The sequence below is a fragment of the Balaenoptera acutorostrata genome, chromosome 3, assembly GCF_949987535.1.
Source record: "Balaenoptera acutorostrata chromosome 3, mBalAcu1.1, whole genome shotgun sequence".
Lineage (NCBI taxonomy): Eukaryota > Metazoa > Chordata > Mammalia > Artiodactyla > Balaenopteridae > Balaenoptera > Balaenoptera acutorostrata.
In genome coordinates this window covers 181,710,916-181,731,537 of record NC_080066.1, presented here as the reverse complement: position 1 = coordinate 181,731,537, position 20,622 = coordinate 181,710,916, and the positions used below count along the sequence as shown (strand labels likewise).

General features: G+C 45.2%; 2 protein-coding genes across 6 annotated transcripts in view; one reads left to right on the top strand and one right to left on the bottom strand.

Moving 5' to 3' along the window:
* The window catches only part of LOC103004869 (cytochrome c oxidase assembly factor 8), a 32,848-nt gene extending 20,449 nt beyond the window's left edge, over positions 1-12,399 (bottom strand). For all 4 annotated transcript variants that reach the window (XM_007176216.2, XM_007176215.2, XM_057542361.1 and 1 more), the window contains exon 1: positions 12,268-12,399. In XM_007176216.2, coding sequence (XP_007176278.2) covers positions 12,268-12,387 — 120 coding nt within the window. In that variant the 5' untranslated portion in view covers positions 12,388-12,399. The remainder of the gene's footprint in view (positions 1-12,267) is intronic.
* A 229-nt stretch (positions 12,400-12,628) lies between these two features.
* On the top strand, positions 12,629-17,985 carry BAG5 (BAG cochaperone 5). Of its 2 annotated transcripts, none has more exons than XM_057542355.1 (2): positions 12,629-12,760; positions 14,229-17,985. In XM_057542355.1, exon 2 carries the CDS (start codon positions 14,257-14,259, stop codon positions 15,598-15,600), a length of 1,344 nt encoding a protein of 447 aa, XP_057398338.1. In that variant the 5' UTR covers positions 12,629-12,760; positions 14,229-14,256; the 3' UTR covers positions 15,601-17,985. The 2 variants fall into 2 exon arrangements, with proteins under 2 accessions (XP_057398338.1, XP_007176274.1); XM_007176212.3 differs by lacking the exon at positions 12,629-12,760 and adding an exon at positions 12,824-14,130.
* The last annotated feature ends 2,637 nt before the right edge of the window (positions 17,986-20,622 follow it).

Sequence of the window (20,622 nt, the reverse complement as noted above, 5' to 3'; positions counted from 1 at the left end):
TGCCCACACGTAACAAAGCAAGCTCAACAAGGAGCTGGGGTATTCAGTTACTTTCCCATACGCATCTCTTAGTTGTTGCTTATAAACTACTTTACAGTTTATATGTGAACTCTGTGAACCAACTCCTTCAATCATCCTCAGTTTTCCACTATAATTTGAGAGACTGTATCTTCAATTATGGCAGAAGTGGTCCTTCTACTCTCCCCTATAAACATATATTCTGTCTTTGTTCACCCAAGAACTGCTATTTAAAAGGGAGAAGAAGGGGCTTGGGGGAGGAAAAGAAAGAATCCCTTTGAGGTTTGAGTAATTACCATAATTTATGGTTCTTACAGCAAAAGCATACAGTGCACAGCTTCTGAGGCCTGGAGTGGCAGGGGTGTGCGTGGAAAGGCGTGCTAGACCTAACAGTTCCGCGGAGGACCACACATGTTCTTACTGGTCACACTGAGTTTTCATTACTGGGGGGTGGGGTGGTGATGAACCTTCCAGTTTTTTCTCTTTAACTGTAAACTGCCAGGCTGGGCAGCCCCACACCAGGCCTCTCCTTGTTCAGCTCTGCAGGCCCAGCCTGGCGCTCCATCCCTTCTGCCTTTCAGCAGGCTCCAGAGCTTTGCCAGCACACTCCCACCCTGGGGCCTGTCCTTCTAGAAGCCAGGATTTGGAGTGGGAGACCTTTTTCTCCAGCGCCTTCCTTCCCAGAAGTGCCCGTACACAACACAAAGCTCCTCTCTGAGTTAAAGTTTCACTGCCAGCCACTGGGGAAACCAACGGGCAACAATGAAAGGAACAAACGTTGGCCAGATTCAGTGTTCTCGGCGTGTTTCCTGGTCTAGAGTCCTAACCCTCCTGGGATGGGAACTGAAAGCCTTTCCCTTCTGGAGGGTTGGAGCCCCCAGCCTCTCATTCTAGACGGATGCTAGACAAATCAGCACACCAAATTCAGCAGTACACAAAAGGGCCATTGCATCAGGACCAAGCTGGGTTTATACTGGGAGTGCAAGGTTGGTTTAACATCAGAAAATCAATAACCAGTGAAGTAGCCTTCTCAAAAATAAAAAAGTCAAATCCACATGAAGTCAAGGCTCTAGAGCGCAGCTGTCTGTTTACAGGAAACACACAGGTCAGAGGAACATGTTAAATTACACCATGGGAATGCAATCAGCAAAATCCAGACTGTGTGAGACTCCAAAGGATACACTCCCCTCAGCAGCCCCAGATAAATTGCTTTAAAAAAAGGAAGGGGACCAGAATCACAACTAACTGCTGAACAATCATCGACAGGGAGACACTGGAATTCACCAAAAAAGATACCCCACATCCAAAGACAAAGGAGAAGCCACAATGAGATGCTAGGAGGGGCGCAATCACAGTAAAATCAAATCCTGTAAGTGCTGGGTGGGTGACTCACAAACTGCAGAACACTTATACCACAGAAGTCCACCCACTGGAGTGAAGGTTCTGAGCCCCACGTCAGGATTCCCAACCTGGGGGTCCGGCAACGGGAGGAGGAATTCCTAGGGAATCAGACTTTGAAGGCTAGCGGGATTTGACTGCAGGACTTCAACAGGACTAGGGGAAAGAGAGACTCCACTCTTGGAGGACACACACAAAGTAGTGTGCGCATCAGGACCCAGGGGAAGGAGCAGTGACCCCAGGGGAGACTGAACCAGACCTACTTGCTGGTGTTGGTGGGGTCACCTGCGGAGTCGGGGGTGGGTGGCTGTGGCTCACCGTGGGACAAGGACACTGGCAGCAGAAGTTCTGGGAAGTACTCCCTGGTGTGAGCCCTCCCAGAGTCTGCCATTAGCCTCACCAAAGAGCCTGTAGCCTCCAGTGCTGGGTCGCCTCAGGCCAAACAACCAACAGGGAGGGAACCCAGACCTACCCATCAGCAAACAAGCGGATTAAAGTTTTACTGAGCTCTGCCCACCAGAGCAACAGCCAGCTCTACCCACCACCAGTCCCTCCCATCAGGAAGCTTGCACAAGCCTCTTAGATAGCCTCATCCACCAGAGGGCAGACAGCAGAAGCAAGAAAAACTACAATTCTGCAGCCTGTGGAAGGAAAACCACATTCACAGAAAGACAGACAAAATGAAAAGGCAGTGGACTTTGTACCAAATGAAGGAACAAGATAAAACCCCAGAAAAAACAACTAAACAAAGTGGAGATAGGCAACCTTCCAAAAAGAATTCAGAATAATGATCATGAAGATGATCCAGGACCTCAGAAAATGAATGGAGGCAAAGATTGAGAAGATGCAAGAAGCGTTTAACAAAGACCTAGAAGAATTAAAGAACAAACAGCTAGAAGAATTAACAAACAGAGATAAACAATACAATAACTGAAATGAAAAATACACTAGAAAGAATCAATAGCAGAATAACTGAGGCAGAAGAACGGATAAGTGACCTGGAAGACAGAATGGTGGAATTCACTGCTGCGGAACAGAATAAAGAAAAAAGAATGAAAAGAAATGAAGACAGCCTAAGAGACCTTTGGGACAACATTAAACACAACAACATTTGTATTACAGGGGTCCCAGAAGGAGAAGAGACAGAGAAAGGACCTGAGAAAATATTTGAAGAGATTATAGTTGAAAACTTCCCTAACATGGGAAAGGAAATAGCCAGCCAAGTCCAGGAAGTGCAGAGAGTCCCAGGCAGGATAAGCCCAAGGAGAAACACGCCGACACACAGAATAATCAAATTGACAAAAATTAAAGACAAAGAAAAATCACTGAAAGCAACGAAGGAAAAATGACAAATAACATACAAGGGAACTCCCATAAGGTTAACAGCTGATTTCTCAGCAGAAACTCCACAAGCCAGAAGGGAGTGGCATGATATATTTAAAGTGATGAAAGGGAAGAACCTACAACCAAGATTACTCTACCTGGCAAGGATTTTATTCAGATTTGACAGAGAAATCAGAAGCTTTACAGACAAGCAAAAGCTAAGAGAATTCAGCACCACCAATCCAGCTCTACAACAAATGCTAAAGGAACTTCTCTAAGTGGGAAACACAAGAGAAGAAAAGGACCTACAAAAACAAACCCATAACAATTAAGAAAATGATAATAGGAACATACATATGGATAATTACCTTAAACGTGAATGTATTAAATGCTCCAACCAAAAGACACAGGCTTACTGAATGGATACAAAAACAAGACCCATATATATGCTGTCTACAAGAGACACACTTCAGACCTAGGGACACATACAGACTGAAAGTGAGGGGATGGGAAAAGATATTCCATGCAAATGGAAATCAAAAGAAAACTGGAGTAGCTATACTCATATCAGATAAAATAGACTTTAAAATAAAGAATGTTACAAGAGACAAGGAAGGACACTACATAATGATCAAGGGATCAATCCAAGAAGAAGATATAAGAATTATAAATATATATGCACCCAACATAGGAGCACCTCAATACATAAGGTAACTGCTAACAGCTATAAAAGAGGAAATCGACAGTAACACAATAATAGTGGGGGACTTTAACACCTCACTTACACCAATGGAGAGATCACCCACACAGAAAATTAATAAGGAAACCAAGCTTTAAATGACACAACAGACCAGAGAGATTTAATTTATATTTATAGGACATTCCATCCAAAAACAGATTACACTTTCTTCTCAAGTGCACATGGAACATTCTCCAGGATAGATCACATTTGGGGTCACAAATCAAGCCTCGGTAAATTTAAGAAAATTGAAATCATACCAAGCATCTTTTCCGACCACAATGCTATGAGATTAGAAATCAATTACAGGGGAAAAAACGTAAAAAACACAAACACACGGAGGCTAAACAATACGTTACTAAATAACCAAGAGATCGCTGAAGAAATCAAAGAGAAAATAAAAAAATACCTAGAGACAAATTACAAGGAAAACACGACGATCCAAAACCTATGGGATGCAGCAAAAGCACTTCTAAGAGGGAAGTTAATAGCAATATAACCCTACCTCAAAAAACAAGAAAAATCTCAAATAAACAATCTAACCTTACACCTAACGGAACTAGAGAAAGAAGAACAAACCAAACCCAAAGTTAGTAGAAGGAAAGAAATCATAGAGATCAGAGCAAAAATATATGAAATAGAAACAAAACAGTAGCAAAGATCAATAAAACTAAAAGATGGTTCTTTGCGAAGATAAACAAAATTGATAAATCTTTAGCCAGACTCATCAAGAAAAAGAGGGAGAGGACTCAAATCAATAAAATTAGGAATGAAAAAGAAGTTAGGGCTTCTCTGGTGACACAGTGGTTCAGAATCTGCCTGCCAATGCAGGGGACACGGGTTTGAGCCCTGGTCCGGGAAGATACCACATGCCGCGGAGCAACTAGGCCCGTGAGCCACAGCTACTGAGCCTGTGCTCTAGAGCCCATGAGCCACAACTACTGAGCCTGCGAGCCACAACTACTGAGCCCGTGAGCCACAACTACTGAAGCCTGCACGCCTAGAGCCTGTGCTCCGCAGCAAGAGCAGCCACCACAATGAGAAGCCTGCACACCGCAACAAAGAGTAGCCCCCGTTCACCACAACTAGAGAAAGTCCGCACGCAGTAACAAAGACCCAACATAGCCAAAAAAAAAAAAAAAAAAAAAAGGAGAAGTTACAACGGACACCGCAGAAATACAAAGCATCATAAGAGACTACTACAAGCAACTCTATGCCAATAAAATGGACAACCTGGAAGAAATGGACAAATTCTTAGAAAGGTATAATCTTCCAAGACTAAACCAGGAAGAAATAGAAAATATAAACAGACCAATCACAAGTAATGAAATTGAACTGTGATTAAAAATCTTCCAACAAACAAAAATCCAGGACCAGATGGCTTCACAGGTGAAGTCTATCAAACATTTAGAGAAGAGCTAACACCCATCCTTCTCAAACTCTTCCAAAAAATTGCAGAGGAAGGAACACTCCCAAACTCATTCTGTGAGGCCACCATCACCCTGATACCAAAACCAGACAAAGATACTACAAAAAAAGAAAATTACAGACCAATATCACTGATGAATATAGATGCAAAAATCCTCAACAAAATACTAGCAAACAGAATCCAACAACACATTAAAAAGATCATACACCATGATCAAGTGGGATTTATCCCAGGGGTGCAAGGATTCTTCAATATACACAAATCAATCAATGTGGTACACCATATTAACAAAGAAAAAAAAACATATGATCATCTCAATAGATGCAAAAAAACTTTTGACAAAATTCAACACCCATTTATGATAAAAACTCTCCAGAAAGTGGGCATAGAGGGAACCTACCTCAACATAATAAAGGCCATATATGACAAACCCACAGCAAACATCATTCTCAATGGTGAAAAACTGAAAGCATTTCCTCTAAGATCAGGAACAAGACAAGGATGTCCACTCTCGCCACTCTTATTCAACATAGTTTTGGAAGTCCTAGCCACGGCAATCAGAGAAGAAAAAGAAATAAAAGGAATACAAATTGGAAAAGAAGAAGTACAACTGTCACTGTTTGCAGATGACATGATACTATACATAGAGAATCCTAAAGGTGTCACCAGAAAACTACTAGAGCTAATCAATGAATGTGGTAAAGTTGCAGGATACAAAATTAATGCACAGAAATCTCTTGCATTCCTATACACTAACAATAAAAGATCAGAAAGAGAAATTAAGGAAATAATCCCATTCACCATTGCAATAAAAAGAATAAAATACCTAGGAATAAACCTACCTAAGGAGGTAAAAGACCTGTACTCAGAAAACTGTAAGACACTGATGAAAGAAATCAAAGATGACACAAAGAGATGGAGAGATATACCATGTTCTTGGATTGGAAGAATCAATATTGTGAAAATGACTATACTACCCAAAGCAATCTACAGATTCAATGCAATCCCTATCAAATTACCAATGGCATTTTTTACAGAACTAGAACAAAAAAGTCTTAAAATTTGTGTGGAGACACAAAAGACCCTGAATAGTCAAAGCAGTCTTGAGGGAAAAAAAAGGAGCTGGAGGAATCAGACTCCCTGACTTCAGACTATACTACAAAGCTACAGGAATGAAGACAATATGGTCCTGGCACAAAAACAGAAATATAGATAAATGGAACAGGATAGAAAGCCCAGAGATAAACCCACGCACCTATAGTCAACTAATCTATGACAAAGGAGGCAAGGATATACAATGGGGAAAAGACAGTCTCTTCAATAAGTGGTGCTGGGAAAACTGCACAGCTACATGTAGAAGAATGAAATTAGAACACTCCCTAACACCATACACAAAAATAAACTCAAAATGGATTACAGACCTAAATGTAAGACCAGACACTATAAAACTCTTAGAGGAAAACATAGGAAGGATACTCTTTGACATAAACCACAGCAAGATCTTTTTTGATCCACCTCCTAGAGTAATGGAAATAAAAACAAAAATAAACAAATGGGACCTAATGAAACTTAAAAGCTTTTGCAAAGCAAAGGAAACTACAAACAAGACGAAAAGTCAACCCTCAGAATGGGAGAAAATATTTGCAAACGAATCAATGGACAAAGGATTAATCTCCAAAATATATAAACAGCTCATGCAGCTCAATATTAAAAAAACAAACAAGCCAAACCAAAAATGGGCAGAAGACCTAAACAGACATTTCTCCAAAGAAGACAATACAGATGGCCAAGAAGCACATGAAAAGCTGCTCAACATCACTAATTATTAGAGAAATGCAAATCAAAACTACAATGAGGTATCACCTCACACCAGTTAGAATGGGCATCATCAGAAAATCTAAAAACAACAAATGCTGGAGAGGGTGTGGAGAAAAGGGAACCCTCTTGCCCTGTTGGTAGGAATGTAAATTGATACAGCCACTATGGAGAACAGTATGGAGGGTCCTTAAAAAACTAAAAATAGAATTACCATATGACCCAGCAATCCGACTACTGGGCATATACCCAGAGAAAACCATAATTCAAAAAGACACATGCACCCCAATGTTCATTGCAGCACTATTTACAATAGCCAGGACATGGAAGCAACCTAAATGCCCATCAACAGACGAATGGATAAAGAAGATGTGGTACATATATTCAATGGAATATTACTCAGCCATAAAAAGGAACAAAACTGGGTCATTTGTAGAGACGTGGTTGGATCTAGAGACTGTCATACAAAGTAAGTCAGAAAGAGAAAAACAAATATCATATATTAACGCATATATGTGGAACCTAGAAAAATGGTACAGATTAACCGGTTTGCAGGGCAGAAATAGATACACAGATGTAGAGAACAAACGTATGGACACCAAGGGGGGGAAGTGGGGGGGTGGTGGTGGGATGAATTGGGAGATTGGGATTGACATATATACACTAATATGTATAAAACAGATAACTAATAAGAACCTGCTGTATAAAAAATAAATAAAATACAAAAATTCAAAAATTCAAAAAAAAAAAGGAAGGGGATACAGGCAAACCCTATAGATTGAAAGAAAACTAAAAGAATATTAATCAGTTGCAATGTGTAGACCTTATTTGGATGCTGATACAAGCAAATTGTAAAAGAAAACATTTATGACATTTCTAAGACAACTGAAGAAATTTGAACATTGGAAATTTGCTGGGATTAAGGAATTTTAATATTTTTAGGTGTGACGATGGTATTGTTTTATATATATATATACACACACACATATATGTATATATATTTAAGTCTGTATCTTTTAAAGATACATACTGAAATACTTACAAATGAAATATGATGTCTGCTATTTGGCATAAAATTATCTGGGAAGGGGGACTGGATTGGGGTAAGGATGAAATAAACAGCCATGAGTGGATAACTGTAGAAGCAGAGTACTGGATACACAGCAATTCTTTATATTCTTCTATCCTTGTACATGTTTTAAATTTCCCATAAGTAACAAAAAAAGAAAATCAATATATCAAAGTAATTCTCCACATTAACAGAACAAGGGGAAATCATGTAATTGTTTCAATAGGTGAAGAAAAAGCATTTGGTAGCGTTAGAACACTGGACTGAGAGTGGGAAAACATTGATTTCAATCCTGACTCTGCTGTGTGATAGCAGGCAAGTCACTTTACATCTCTGGGTCCCAATTTCCTCACCTTTATGAAAATAGAGTTAAATTGCATCGTTTTTAAAGTCCTCCCACCCCAGCTTTGTTTTCCAACTATTTATTGAAAGCCTTTTTTTTTTAAATTTTTATTTATTTATTTATTATTTATGGCTGTGTTGGGTCTTCGTGTCTGTGCGAGGGCTTTCTCTAGTTGCAGCAAGTGGGGGCCACTCTTCATCGCGGTGCACGGGCCTCTCATTATCGCGGCCTCTCTTGTTGCGGAGCACAGGCTCCAGACACGTAGGCTCAGTAATTGTGGCTCACGGGCCTAGTTGCTCCGAGGCATGTGGGATCTTCCCAGACCAGGGCTCGAACCCGTGTCCCCTGCATTGGCAGGCAGATTCTCAACCACTGCGCCACCAGGGAAGCCCTGAAAGCCTTTTAAATACTAGAAATATCCATGTTAACCTTAAAATTTAATGACTAGCTCTCTCACCAGTTTCTCATTTATCCTGAGTTTCAATTTCTTCCTACGAGGTTTAGTCCAAATCTAAACTTGGGGATTTTGGAGATCATTCTCCTTAATGAAAATGTAAGCAAAACGTGACACCAGTAGTTCCATTATCTGTTATCTGCGAATACTACCTCTCTATGCTGAGGGCCTGTTTCTCTGTTTTGTTCATCTAGAAATTACTAGAAGAAAATTTTTAATTCATTATCCTTTGGATAAAGGAACTATAACACGTATATTCCTTACGTGCAAGCATTATGATCTTGAAATTGTTTAATCTTACTGTAAAAGTAAGTAATTATTGAAAAGTAATTATTCAATCTCATCTGTAAAATGGGGATGATAAAAGCACCTTCTGGACAGAATTTTAGGCTTAAATAAGTTAAAATATGTAAAGTTTTCAGAACAGTGCATGCAAGTGCTTCATAAATGTTTACTATCAGTATAAACGTGAATGGAATTCAGGACTATAAGCAAATATTAATGCATATAATATAACCGTGGTTCCCTAACTCGTGAACTTATTGGACTTGCCCTTAAGAATCCTGATGTTTGGGGATTCCCTGGTGGCACAGCGGTTCAGAACCTGCCTGCCAACGCAGGGGACACAGGTTGGAGCCCTGGTCCGGGAAGATCTCACATGCCACGGAGCAACTAAGCCACAACTACTGAGCCTGAGCTCCAGAGCCCGCAAGCCCCAGCTACTGAAGCCCGCGCGCCTACAGCCTGTGCTCTGCAACAAGAGAAGCCACCGCAATGAGAAGCCCACGCACTGCAACCAAGAGTAGCCCCCGCTCGCCGCAACTAGAGAAAGCCCGCGCGCAGCAATGAAGACCCAATGAAGCCAAAAATAAATAAATTAAAAAAAAAAAAAAGAATCCCGATGTTTGGACTTCCCTGGTGGCACAGTGGTTAAGAATCCGCCTGCCAATGCAGGGGTCACGGGTTCGAGCCCTGGTCTGGGATGATCCCACATGCTGCGGAACAACTAAGTCTGTGTGCCACAACTACTGAGCCCATGTGCCACAATTACTGAAGCCCGCAGTCCTAGAGCCCGTGCTCCACAACAAGAGAAGCCACCACAATGAGAAGCCCGCGCACCGCAACAAAGAGTAGCCCCCGCTCGCTGCAACTAGAGAAAGCCCACGCGCAGCAACAAAGACCCAACACAGCCAGAAATAAATAAATAATTTAAAAACAAAAACAAAAACAAAACAGTAGCCAGGGAATTCCCTGGCCGTCCAGTGGTTAGGACTCTGCGCTTTCACTGCTGAGGGCCCAGGTTTAATCCCTGGTCAAGAAACTAACATCCTGGGCTTCCCTGGTGGCGCAGTGGTTGAGAATCTGCCTGCCAATGCAGGGGACACGGGTTCGAGCCCTGGTCTGGGAAGATCCCACATGCCGCGGAGCGGCTGGGCCCATGAGCCACAATTACTGAGCCTGCGCGTCTGGAGCCTGTGCTCCGCAACAAGAGAGGCCGCGATAGTGAGAGGCCCGCGCACCGTGATGAAGAGTGGCCCCCGCTTGCCACAACTAGAGAAAGCCCTCGCACAGAAACGAAGACCCAACACAGCCATTAATAAAATAAATAAAATAAACACAGAATAATCATTAAAAAAAAAAAAAAAGAAACAGATATTTAAAAAAAAAAAAAAAAAAAAAGAAACTAACATCCTGCAAGCTGTACAGCACGGCCAAAAAAAAAAAAAATAATAATAATAATAATAATAAACTGGTAGCCAGAGATTAGAGAGGGAAATAAATTGTGTAGGTCCTAAAAGCAGGTCTCCTTAACGCAAGCGAAGAACAAAGAATGAGAAAATACATAGGGTGAACTAGAAATACAGGATTAAAATATATCTCTTTAAATAAAACAAAAGGTTTAGGACCTGTGACTTTTAAGAAGACCTTAAAGAATATTTAAAATCACAGCCTGAAAGACAACAATCTCTCTCTGCTGCAGGAATTTAATTACATGGAGAACCGGCTGTGTGCTCAGGAAGCACACAAAGATGGGGCCAAACACATAGGAAACACAAATTGCCCTGAGGAAAGAACTGTTCTTTCACGTCCCATCCAAAACCTAGCGTAATGGGGAACACATTCTAAAAAACAACAGCAGCAGCACAAGTCGCAAGGCTAGAACGGGGAAGGTCTGACTCATGGGTCAGCTGCTCCACTTTCAGCCTCATCAGGGTCATCGCCTTCACAGGTGTAGACAGTCCAACAGCTACGCAGCAGCGGCTTCCTTGTCACTTGGATTGCAAAAGGCAGAGAGGTCTCATCTCGAGGATCAGACCCACAGTAAGACTTACTTTAACAAAAGGCTGTATGTCAACAGAGAAAGCCCTGTGTGGGTGCTGTTCTTTTTTCCAGCACTTGTTCACAAAAGAAGTCGGGCTAAGTCCTCACCCTGGGGGCAGTTGTTGGCTGATGTTGTTTGCCCTCCCAGAGCATTTTCAGATACCTGTTGAGTATCTTTCTGCCCAAACACTGAGATGCTGGTGGGTTTCTATGTTCTAGGAATAGAAGTCAGGGCTGCGGCCACTGTATGAGGGAACTGAGCCAGAGGCTTGGGGTCTAGGTGCCCAGTTGCCCTGGTAACTCCCTGTTTAAACTGTAAACCAGACAGAACTTCAAAGCTGCATTTATAAAAGCATGCTAATAGCAACAGACCAAAATAAATGAAAATTTACAGGCAGGCACGTTTTGGAATTCTTAATAGGCTCTTTTTATCCTTCTTTAATTATCGTTTAAAGGATGCTTGCCAGCCTCGCTCCTTAGCCTGTTGGCAAATGAAACGTTAGTTTTTGTATGCTTTTTTTTTCGGGGGGGGGGGCGGGCTGCACCGCGCGGCATGCGGAACTTCCCCGACCAGGGATAGAACCCGCATCCTCTGCAGTGGAAGCGCGGAGTCTTACTCACTGGACCGCCAGGGAGGTCCAGTATTTTTAGGCTTCGTTTAAATATTCTATTTGCAGCCTATTCCACACCGTTAGTCTATATTTTCATGTGACAGTTGGAATGAAGGCCTACGGCTCCCTCAAACAAAACATCCTTCCCCAAAGCAGTGCAATTTATAACAACTGCTCGCCGCTTTGCTGCTAAAGATATTCATCTTCGTGCATCTTTGGTCAGTAAAATGCATATATGCACACACAGTTTCCAAACCAGAAAAAGCGTTCAACATGAAGTCCTACAAAATATGACGACAGTTTGTCATCACTTGACGAAAAGCACTAATAATTTGAACGAAGCCAAGCGCGCGCGAAAACACACACACACACGCGCTGTGCTTATCAACAGCTCTTTAAATGTAAAGGCTAATTATCCTCGACAAGAAATAAGGTACGTATAAACTTCCTAGCTGACTCTGCTCTACTTAACAGAAGTTTTGTCAACAGCCCCAGGGTGGCGCCGCCGCAGGACACTTCGCGACTCCGGGGCCTCCCCACTCTCCACCCGCCCGTCCCCCTACGCCGCGTACGCTGCTCCGCGCCAGGCCCGGGCCAGCTCGGGGACCCTGCTCCCGGGTAGCTCAGCCGAGGCCGCCAGTGCGGCAACACAGGTGAGCGCCCACGTGTGTCCCTGAGGGGCGCGGCTCGGGTCTGTCGCCCCTCGCGGTCACTCCCGGCCCAACCTCTCCGGGAACCACACTCACCCGGCTCGGCGCGGCATCCCTGCGCTCACCGCCGCGCTCGGGGGCGAGCTGGCAGCCGCCGCTGGAGAAGGCGCGGCAGAGACGAAGCAGAGCCCTCCTCCGGGGTCGCAAGGCCGCCATGGGTGCCGTCCGGCGGCCCCCGCGACGCACAGCGGAGTCGCGACGGCGCGAGAGGCTGCCTTACGGCACGGTCGCAAAGCCCGCGGGAGGGGACGACTCGGCCGACCGTGAGCTTGCCCGGCATGTGACAGGCTGCGTGGGCGGCCGAACGGCGCGAGCGCGCCCGGGTGGCAGCTCCTCGGGCGCGGGCATTCCAGGGGACTGCGCTAGGCGGCTAGCGGCGGGCTCAGCAAGGGTCGAGGTGCGGCGCGGACGCCGGAGGACTTTTTCCCAGGGCGGGGAGTGTTCGGCCCGGGGGCGGGGCTGCCGGGCCCGGCGACGGCAGGACTGCGGGGCGTTGGCGGCAAAGCGTGCGATGGCGCGGGCGGCGCAGGTGAGCGAGGGGGGAGCCCTCCGCGGGGTGGGTGGGGGTGCGCGGCCTCCCCTCGGCGCGGGCTGCCAGCGGAAGACCCCTGTCCCGGGGCGCCGCCCCGCTCCGGGTCAGACGCGGCCGGGCCTGGTTTCGGAGCCGGGCTCCCCGCAGCCGGCCGGGCCCGAGTTCCCTCCCTTCTCGCCGGCTCCTCTGCCCGGCCGAGCACGGCCGTCCCCTCCCCCCACGGGCCATTGTGAGGTCAGATCGGCGGGCGCGTCGTGGAGCCCGGGCGAGACGCCCGGAGCGGCCGCTGCAGCCAGTAGCTGCCGCTGCCACCGCCGGCCCCTTCACCGGCTGCCCAGTTCAGACCTAGCCGGGAGGGGGAGAGAGATGCAGCTTGGGGCGCAGCTCCGGTGCCGCACCCCGTAAAGGGCCGATCTTCTATCTGGCCACTTCACCCCCGGGAAGGCAAGACCAAACCAGCTTAGACCGCTGCTGGGTAAAGTGCTGGGAGGGCTGGGCGAGAGGGGAGGAAACAGTCGAGGCAGCTTGCTCTTCTGGGCTTCCAGAGGCGTGTTCTGGGCTCGGCCACCCACAGGGGATTAGTTTCGGTTGAGCATCCATCCCCCTCCCGTGAAAGAGCGTAAAAAAAAAAAAAAATGCGTTAAACCCTTCTGGATCCTTAACGGGAGGCTGGTGAATGAATTGGTCATAGTTGTCTCATTCTCGTGGGGTGTGTTTTGGAGGAGGAGAGGAGCACGATAAGACCTAGGGGGTACTAGGCCTCCGAAGCCCAAGGTGGTGCCTTTAACATAACCCAGTCGCCTTCCCTGTGGAATTTTATCCCTGTGCAGGGAGGGTTTGTGAGGTATGAAAAGGGTGGGGCGAGAAACAGGGTATTTTTACACAAGTGCTTAAAGGGTGGAGAGGAAGTAGAAGCGGGGACTTTTGGGAGTGTCTGCGAACCCCTGGTGTTGGTTTCAGTGGCTCAGCTCCTTTTGTTTAGTTCCTTTTTCTGAAACTAGGCATAGCACTTTGGTCTGGTCGGGGTGCTTCAGTGTACCCATGACGTCTGGAAGGTTAGAAGAGCTGCTGTTGTACATTCCACAGAGGTGCCCTACTCTTGCCAAAAAGCAGCTTCCAGTGTTAAGACCTAAGGTACTTGTGCTTTCTCCAAGCTGATAGTTCAACCTCATGGCATACTTATGAAGGCATATGCCGTTTTCTTTGATGACTGAGGAAACTCTGAATTTCCCAGGCCCGGAGCTCCGGCTCATATTCCCCACTGCAGTAACCCCGGTCTCAATCACTGCCATGTTTAGGTTATTTTCAGGAGAGGGAGTTGATTAGTCACTCAAGTGTGACTGTCCTTGGGATCGCAATAACAAGCCGTATGTATTTCTTAAGCATATCTTTTTAGAATGAATTAATATATGATTACCATTCTGCAGGCTTTGTGGTGTAATAAGTTATGTTTGTCATCTTTTAGTGCTTGTGAAACTGAACACAACAAAAGTATGGAGATGGGAAACCAACATCCTTCTATTAGTAGGCTTCAGGAAATCCAAAAGGAGGTAAAAAGCATAGAACAGCAAGTAATTGGTTTCAGTGGTCTGTCAGACGACAAGAATTACAAGAAACTGGAGAGGGTTCTAACAAAACAACTTTTTGAAATAGACTCGGTAGATACTGAAGGAAAAGGAGATATTCAGCAAGCTAGGAAGAGGGCAGCACAAGAAACAGAGCATCTTCTCAAAGAGTTGGAGCAGAATGCAAACCACCCACACCGGATCGAAATACAGAACATTTTTAAAGAAGCCCAGTCCCTGGTGAAAGAGAAGATTGTGCCATTTTATAGTGGAGGCAACTGCGTAACTGATGAGTTTGAAGAAGGCATCCAGGATGTCATTTTGAGGCTGACACACGTTAAAACTGGAGGCAAGATCTCCTTGCGGAAAGCACGGTATCACACTTTAACCAAAATCTGTGCAGTGCAAGAGATTATCGAGGACTGCATGAAAAAGCAGCCTTCCCTGCCGCTTTCTGAGGACGCGCATCCCTCAGTTGCCAAAATTAACTCTGTGATGTGTGAAGTGAACAAGGCCAGAGGCACTCTGATTGCCCTTCTTATGGGAGTGAACAGTAATGAGACTTGCAAGCACTTATCTTGTGTGCTCTCGGGGCTGATGGCTGATCTGGATGCTTTAGACGTGTGCGGGCACACAGAAATCAGAAATTACCGGAAGGAGGTCGTGGAAGATATCAACCAGTTATTGAGGTACTTGGATTTAGAAGAGGAAGCAGATACCACTCATGCGTTTGACCTGGGGCAGAATCATTCCATTTTAAAAATAGAAAAGGTCCTCAAGAGAATGAGAGAAATAAAAAACGAACTTCTTCAAGCACAGAATCCTTCAGAATTGTACCTGAGCTCCAAAACAGAACTGCAGGGTTTGATTGGACAGTTGGATGAGGTAAGTCTTGAAAAAAACCCCTGCATCCGGGAAGCCAGGAGAAGAGCGGTGATTGAAGTTCAGACCCTCATCACTTACATCGACTTGAAGGAAGCCCTTGAGAAAAGAAAGCTGTTTGTTTGTGAGGAGCACCCCTCACACAAAGCGGTCTGGAACGTCCTGGGAAACTTGTCAGAGATCCAGGGGGAAGTTCTCTCATTTGATGGCAGTCGAAATGATAAGAACTACATCCGGCTGGAAGAGCTGCTCACCAAGCAGCTGCTTGCCCTGGACGCCGTTGACCCGCAGGGAGAGGAGAAGTGTAAGGCTGCCCGGAAACAGGCAGTGAAGCTTGCACAGAATATTCTCAGCTATCTCGACTTGAAATCCGATGAATGGGAGTACTAAAACGCCAGAGAGCCCATGGTTGATCATTCTTATTTTGCACTTTATATATGTGTCTGTGTATTTATAGAGAGCTTTCAGCTTGTTGAGCCTGCATGTGATTTATACATGCATATGTCAATCTCAGTATTTATGATTTAAGCAAATTATAATAGTATCTCTGCTGCTTTTGATGTTGAAAAACAAATATTACAACATATTAACTTTTCCATTTGGATCACTATGTTGTACTGTTGTTTTTTTTGTTTTTCTTTTTTAAATCAGAAAATGGAATAGGGGCAGCTTTTAAAACAGTTTTAATGGGTTGTTCAAGCATTAAAATGCAGATATTTCAGAATCTAGAAATAGACATAACCTTACATAATAAATACCAGGACAATTATGAGGAAGGGGGAAATTTTTGGTTAAGTAGAAGTAAGGTTCAAGCACAAACGCAGTACAATGATATGTTTTATTATGCTAAATAAAGCAGAAGGATTTTTTTCATTTATAAAACCCAATTGGTCCCACCCAATTTAATAGGGTGGGAGTTTTTTTGTTTTTTTGGATGGTGGGTTCTTTCATAAACATTTTTTGTTTGAAATACAGTGTATTTTCTCCTGTACTCTGCATTTAGAGGGGAAGTCTTATTTTTGTGTGTGACATAAGAAAATTATGAAAATGAATAGCAAAAACACCTTTGAGACTGCATTGAAGAAGGGATAAAACACCAGCTAATACCTTCAAGTTGTTTTTGTTTGTAAAATCTAAACTTACAATTTCCCTTAGAAATTACTAAGGATGGGAACATTTAAATGAAGTTAATGGACCTTTTATAAAAAAAGGAAACACCCACACCCATAGTAAGATAATGAAAAGTGGAAATTACCAGTTATCAGGTTATGCTAAAATAAGCAAAAATGTCTGCATGTAGCATGTAATGGGCTTCTTCTGTCGTTCAAGGCATAAGGGACAAACTTGTTAAACATTCCCAATGCTGTTTTATAGTGTATGAGAGCAGAAGCTGTCGGCAGCCCTGCAGGACCAGCTCTTTGAAGCTTGTTCAGAGGAAGCGAGCGTCAGCTCCCTGCACCTGCAGACGTTGGGCACCAACCTGCTGCATTCCTTAGCTCATGTTATTGGCACATGGATGTTTCTCTAGTGCCTGAAAGGGCCAGTAAAGTCTGTCAGTGCAGGAAATTTTTTCTTCTGCTAAAGGGTGTACATATTTCTGTACATACTTTTTGAGGATCCAAGTTTACCAGTTGCCTGTTAATGTGAACAGAAGAATTTCCCAGAGTTCTGAAGTGCCTTGATAACTTGCTGCCCCAGTATTATGACTAACAAACAGACTACTCTGTAGTCAGCTCTCACAAAATAATCCTATTAGAGTACATCTTTTGAGCTCTATAGTAATTTGTTATTTTCTTTCAGAGATATTAATTTGATAACTTTGGAAACAGCTAAAAATAAAATGGATAAAGGAATAGCCCTAAATACCTAAAAGATTATAAACGTGTAGCCCTAAAAATTTTTCACTTTGTCTCAGTACTGCCCAATAATTAAAAGCCCTTGATATGTCTTTCCTACTAGAAATGTTCTAGATTCATTGGACAGTGGGGTCAAAGGGCAATCGGAGGTCTTTGGGCCGTGAGCCTTCCACCTGCACGTCCAGCGGGCTTTCAGTGCAGCTTATTGGTAGCTCATGCTGACCAAAGTCGTTTCAGGATTGCTATTCTGTATCATAATTTTAGGGTGCTCTTAAAAACCTGAGGAGTTTTTAAGTTCGAGCACTGTTGGCGTTATATCACTGGGCAATCAAGGCTGTACTCTATAACTCACTTCAGACGTCCTCACATCCTGCACCAGGCCCCACTACTTCATGTTAATTTCAGATTTGAAAGTTAAATGTTAGCCTGTCCTTTCAGAGTATCCATTGTTGTTTGAAAGCAGGTCTTCCCCTAGCATTCATTTCCAGCAGTGTTTCCCATAACTCGCAGAGATGGCTCAAACTGCTAATCTTTGCACATCGGGGGTGAGTATAGGATAGTGAGCCCCATCCACTGTCATGTTGGATTTCTCACGGGGATTATTTTGGTCATTGAAATAATCAAATCAGCCTTGAGTGCTGAGGAGTGACGCTCCCTGTCTTCAGTCTGTTCTAGTTCCCTGTACCTGATGATTCGGTTCCCATAATGAGCCCTAGTGATACTGGCTTTAGCTGCTACTGTCCCTCGTTGGGAGGCATGTGTGTTAATGTGGGCTGCTGCATGTATTTTGGGTTCATCACTTTGTATTGTATTTTTATGATCTTACATGAAGACAATCTGTACCGGAAGTAAAACCTACCCCCTAAAAATGTTTGGCCTTGGGTCTGCATTAAACTGTATAATCCATGTTCACGAAAAATTGGCTGGGAATGTTTGCTTTCTTTACCTTCCATTCAGTCAGCATTGCTTTCAGGTCATTCTTTATCCAAACAGATTAATCAGCCTACTGTGAAGTAGTTATGAAAATAAACATGATGACTGTGTCTACTAAGTACAATTTAACGCTTTATTTTGCTAAACTGCCTGGGTATATTTGACATAATTTAGTATATTTGAAAAGTTTAACCAGTTTTTCTCATTTGTTTTACTTGGCCAGTTTTTAATCTGGTTTTGGAGGGTCTAAGCTTATCCTGTTCACACAGGTTTTTTTAAGCAAAGCTTTTTAGCTTTAAACTCATGCAGTGTTTTTCTCAAGAATCATTGGAGAACAATTTGCCACACTGATTTTCATGTGTAATTCAGGTGTGTCATCCCAGCGTGTTGGTTCCCGTCCCCACCCCATGAACTGTGTGACTAATATAATACCGTGTCTTAAATAATTCAGTATTATTTTGAGATAGACACACTAGTATACCCTTAATTATTGATGAAATAAAAAATCTCTTAGCTTCTCTTTGTGGTGGAGAAAGGACGTGAGTCAGGTGTGAGTCCTGTTGTCATGTTTTCACCTTTGGGTACTGTCTGACTTGGGTGCCCCGGAGCAGGCCAGGCCCCGGGGGAGGGCTCCTTGGCTCCAGTCGGGGGCAGTGACGAGCACAGACGGGGATCCAGTGGTGGGGGAAGGGGTAACTGTTCCCCCGTAAACAACCCAGGCAGTGGGGGGCCAGGGGACCTGGAGCAGATGCGGCCTCACGCGCTGCTTCCCTGGGGAGGGTGCCCGCGGGCCAAGCGCACAGGAGCTGCCCTTACTCGCAGGAGGGGAAACTCGAGGCGTTCTGGAAAGGTCCTCTCCCTGGAGGAAAGGTTTGAGGTAAGGTGTTGTGCTGTTGAAGCTCATCTTCTTAACGGAGATGTTTTTCTGGCCATTTGAGAGTCTCGTGCTCTGCGCCTGAGCTAGCCGGGCGGCCGTGCATCTCTGACCATCTAGCCCTTCCAACGTTCCCAAAATGCTCTGCTCTGCCTCGGGCTCCCTCACCCACCTCGCAGCTCACCCTCGCTTTGGCAGCTGTCTGTCGTAAACCCATTACAACCCATTACGTGGTGGCAGCAACTGGTTTTGCCTTTTCCCCGCCTCCTCCTACAGGCCCTCTTCTGTCTTCTCTGCCTGCGTGTTCCTCCCGGTGATCCAAGTGGAGAAGCAGCGCGGCCAGCCCCGCCGTGCAGGTGTGTGATGTGTAATAGGCCAGACGCCAGGAGAAACAAATCGTACAGGTTAAAAAGACAGGAAATTTGACATTTTTAATTCTCTGCCACCCGCCAAGATGCGCTCTGCCCCGTTAGGCTTGGGTTACTTACGCACGTTAGAAACTGTTCTCAAGGACTTCCCTGGTGGTGCAGTGGTTAAGAATCCGCCTGCCAATGGAGGGGACACGGGTTTGAGCCCTGATCCGGGAAGATCCCACATGCCGCGGAGCAACTAAGCCCGTGAGCCACAACTACTGAAGCCCATGCGCCTAGAGCCCGTGCTCCGCAACAAGAGAAGCCACCGCAATGAGAAGCCCGTGCACCGCAACGAAGAGTAGCCCCCACTCGACACAACTAGAGGAAGCCCGCGCGCAGCAACAAAGACCCAACGCAGCCAAAAATAAATAAATGAATAAATAAATTTTTTTAAAAAACTGTTCTCAAGCTCTTGCTGTGTGCTCGGTGCTCGGGTTGGGAAATGTCCATCCTATTGTGTCTCAACCAGCGTGGAGGTGGTAAAGGACACGGTTGTCCCACATCTGTCTCAGGCATAAACTCCAGGATGTCAGGAGAGCAGGGCAGGTGCTCCGTGAACGCCGGAGAGAGACCGTGGGGGCCATGGGCCAGGGAGGCTGAGGGACAGGGCTCAGGGACCCCCCGAGGCTGGTCAGGAACAAGACAGGAGAAACCCCAGCGCAGGGCAGCGATGTTGCACAGGGGCTGAGCAGCACAGCACTGGCAAACTTGGTTCTTACTTCCAGGGCGCAGAAGCGCTAACTGGAGGGCGAGCGAGGCCCGCATCGGGGCCCGGATGCAGGTCAGCGGGTGCCCGGCTGTCAGAGTGTGTCTGATGCGGGGCGGGGGGGTGTCCTACGTTGCTTCCGCTATCATTTAAACATTTTTCAAGTCATCGTTGAGTGAACCTTCCTGCGTGCCAGGCCCTGGGCGAAACATCTCATGTGCATGTTAAACTCTGGGAACCATTCCACAGCAGGTTTTGGTAAGTGTATTTCACAGATTTGGACTCTACAGCAATCACTTGCCCAAGGCACTGCCCGAGGCCGCATGGCGAACCGGGAGGACAGGACAGCCCAGTAGGGTACGTGCAAACACAGGGTTTACCTGGAGGGTCCCACCCCAGGGGCTCTGGTTTTATCAGTGTGGGTGCAGGCTGGACGGCAGGAAGGCGTCCGGAGCACTGAGTGTTCGAGAACTCGGCCAGTTAAAGTGTAGCTGGCATTTCCCCCGCTTAGGATTCACAGACCTTCGGAGCTCCAGGCGCCCGTGACTCCCAGTTGGACAAACACTGGAGAAACACCGAACCGGTCACAGCAAATGGCTGATGTTGTTTGTATAATAATCCTTTAAACTC

Bases quoted from the DNA above. Each gene is read 5' to 3' on its own strand.
- BAG5 (XM_057542355.1), top strand. From the start codon at position 14,257: ATGGAGATGGGAAACCAACATCCTTCTATTAGTAGGCTTCAGGAAATC.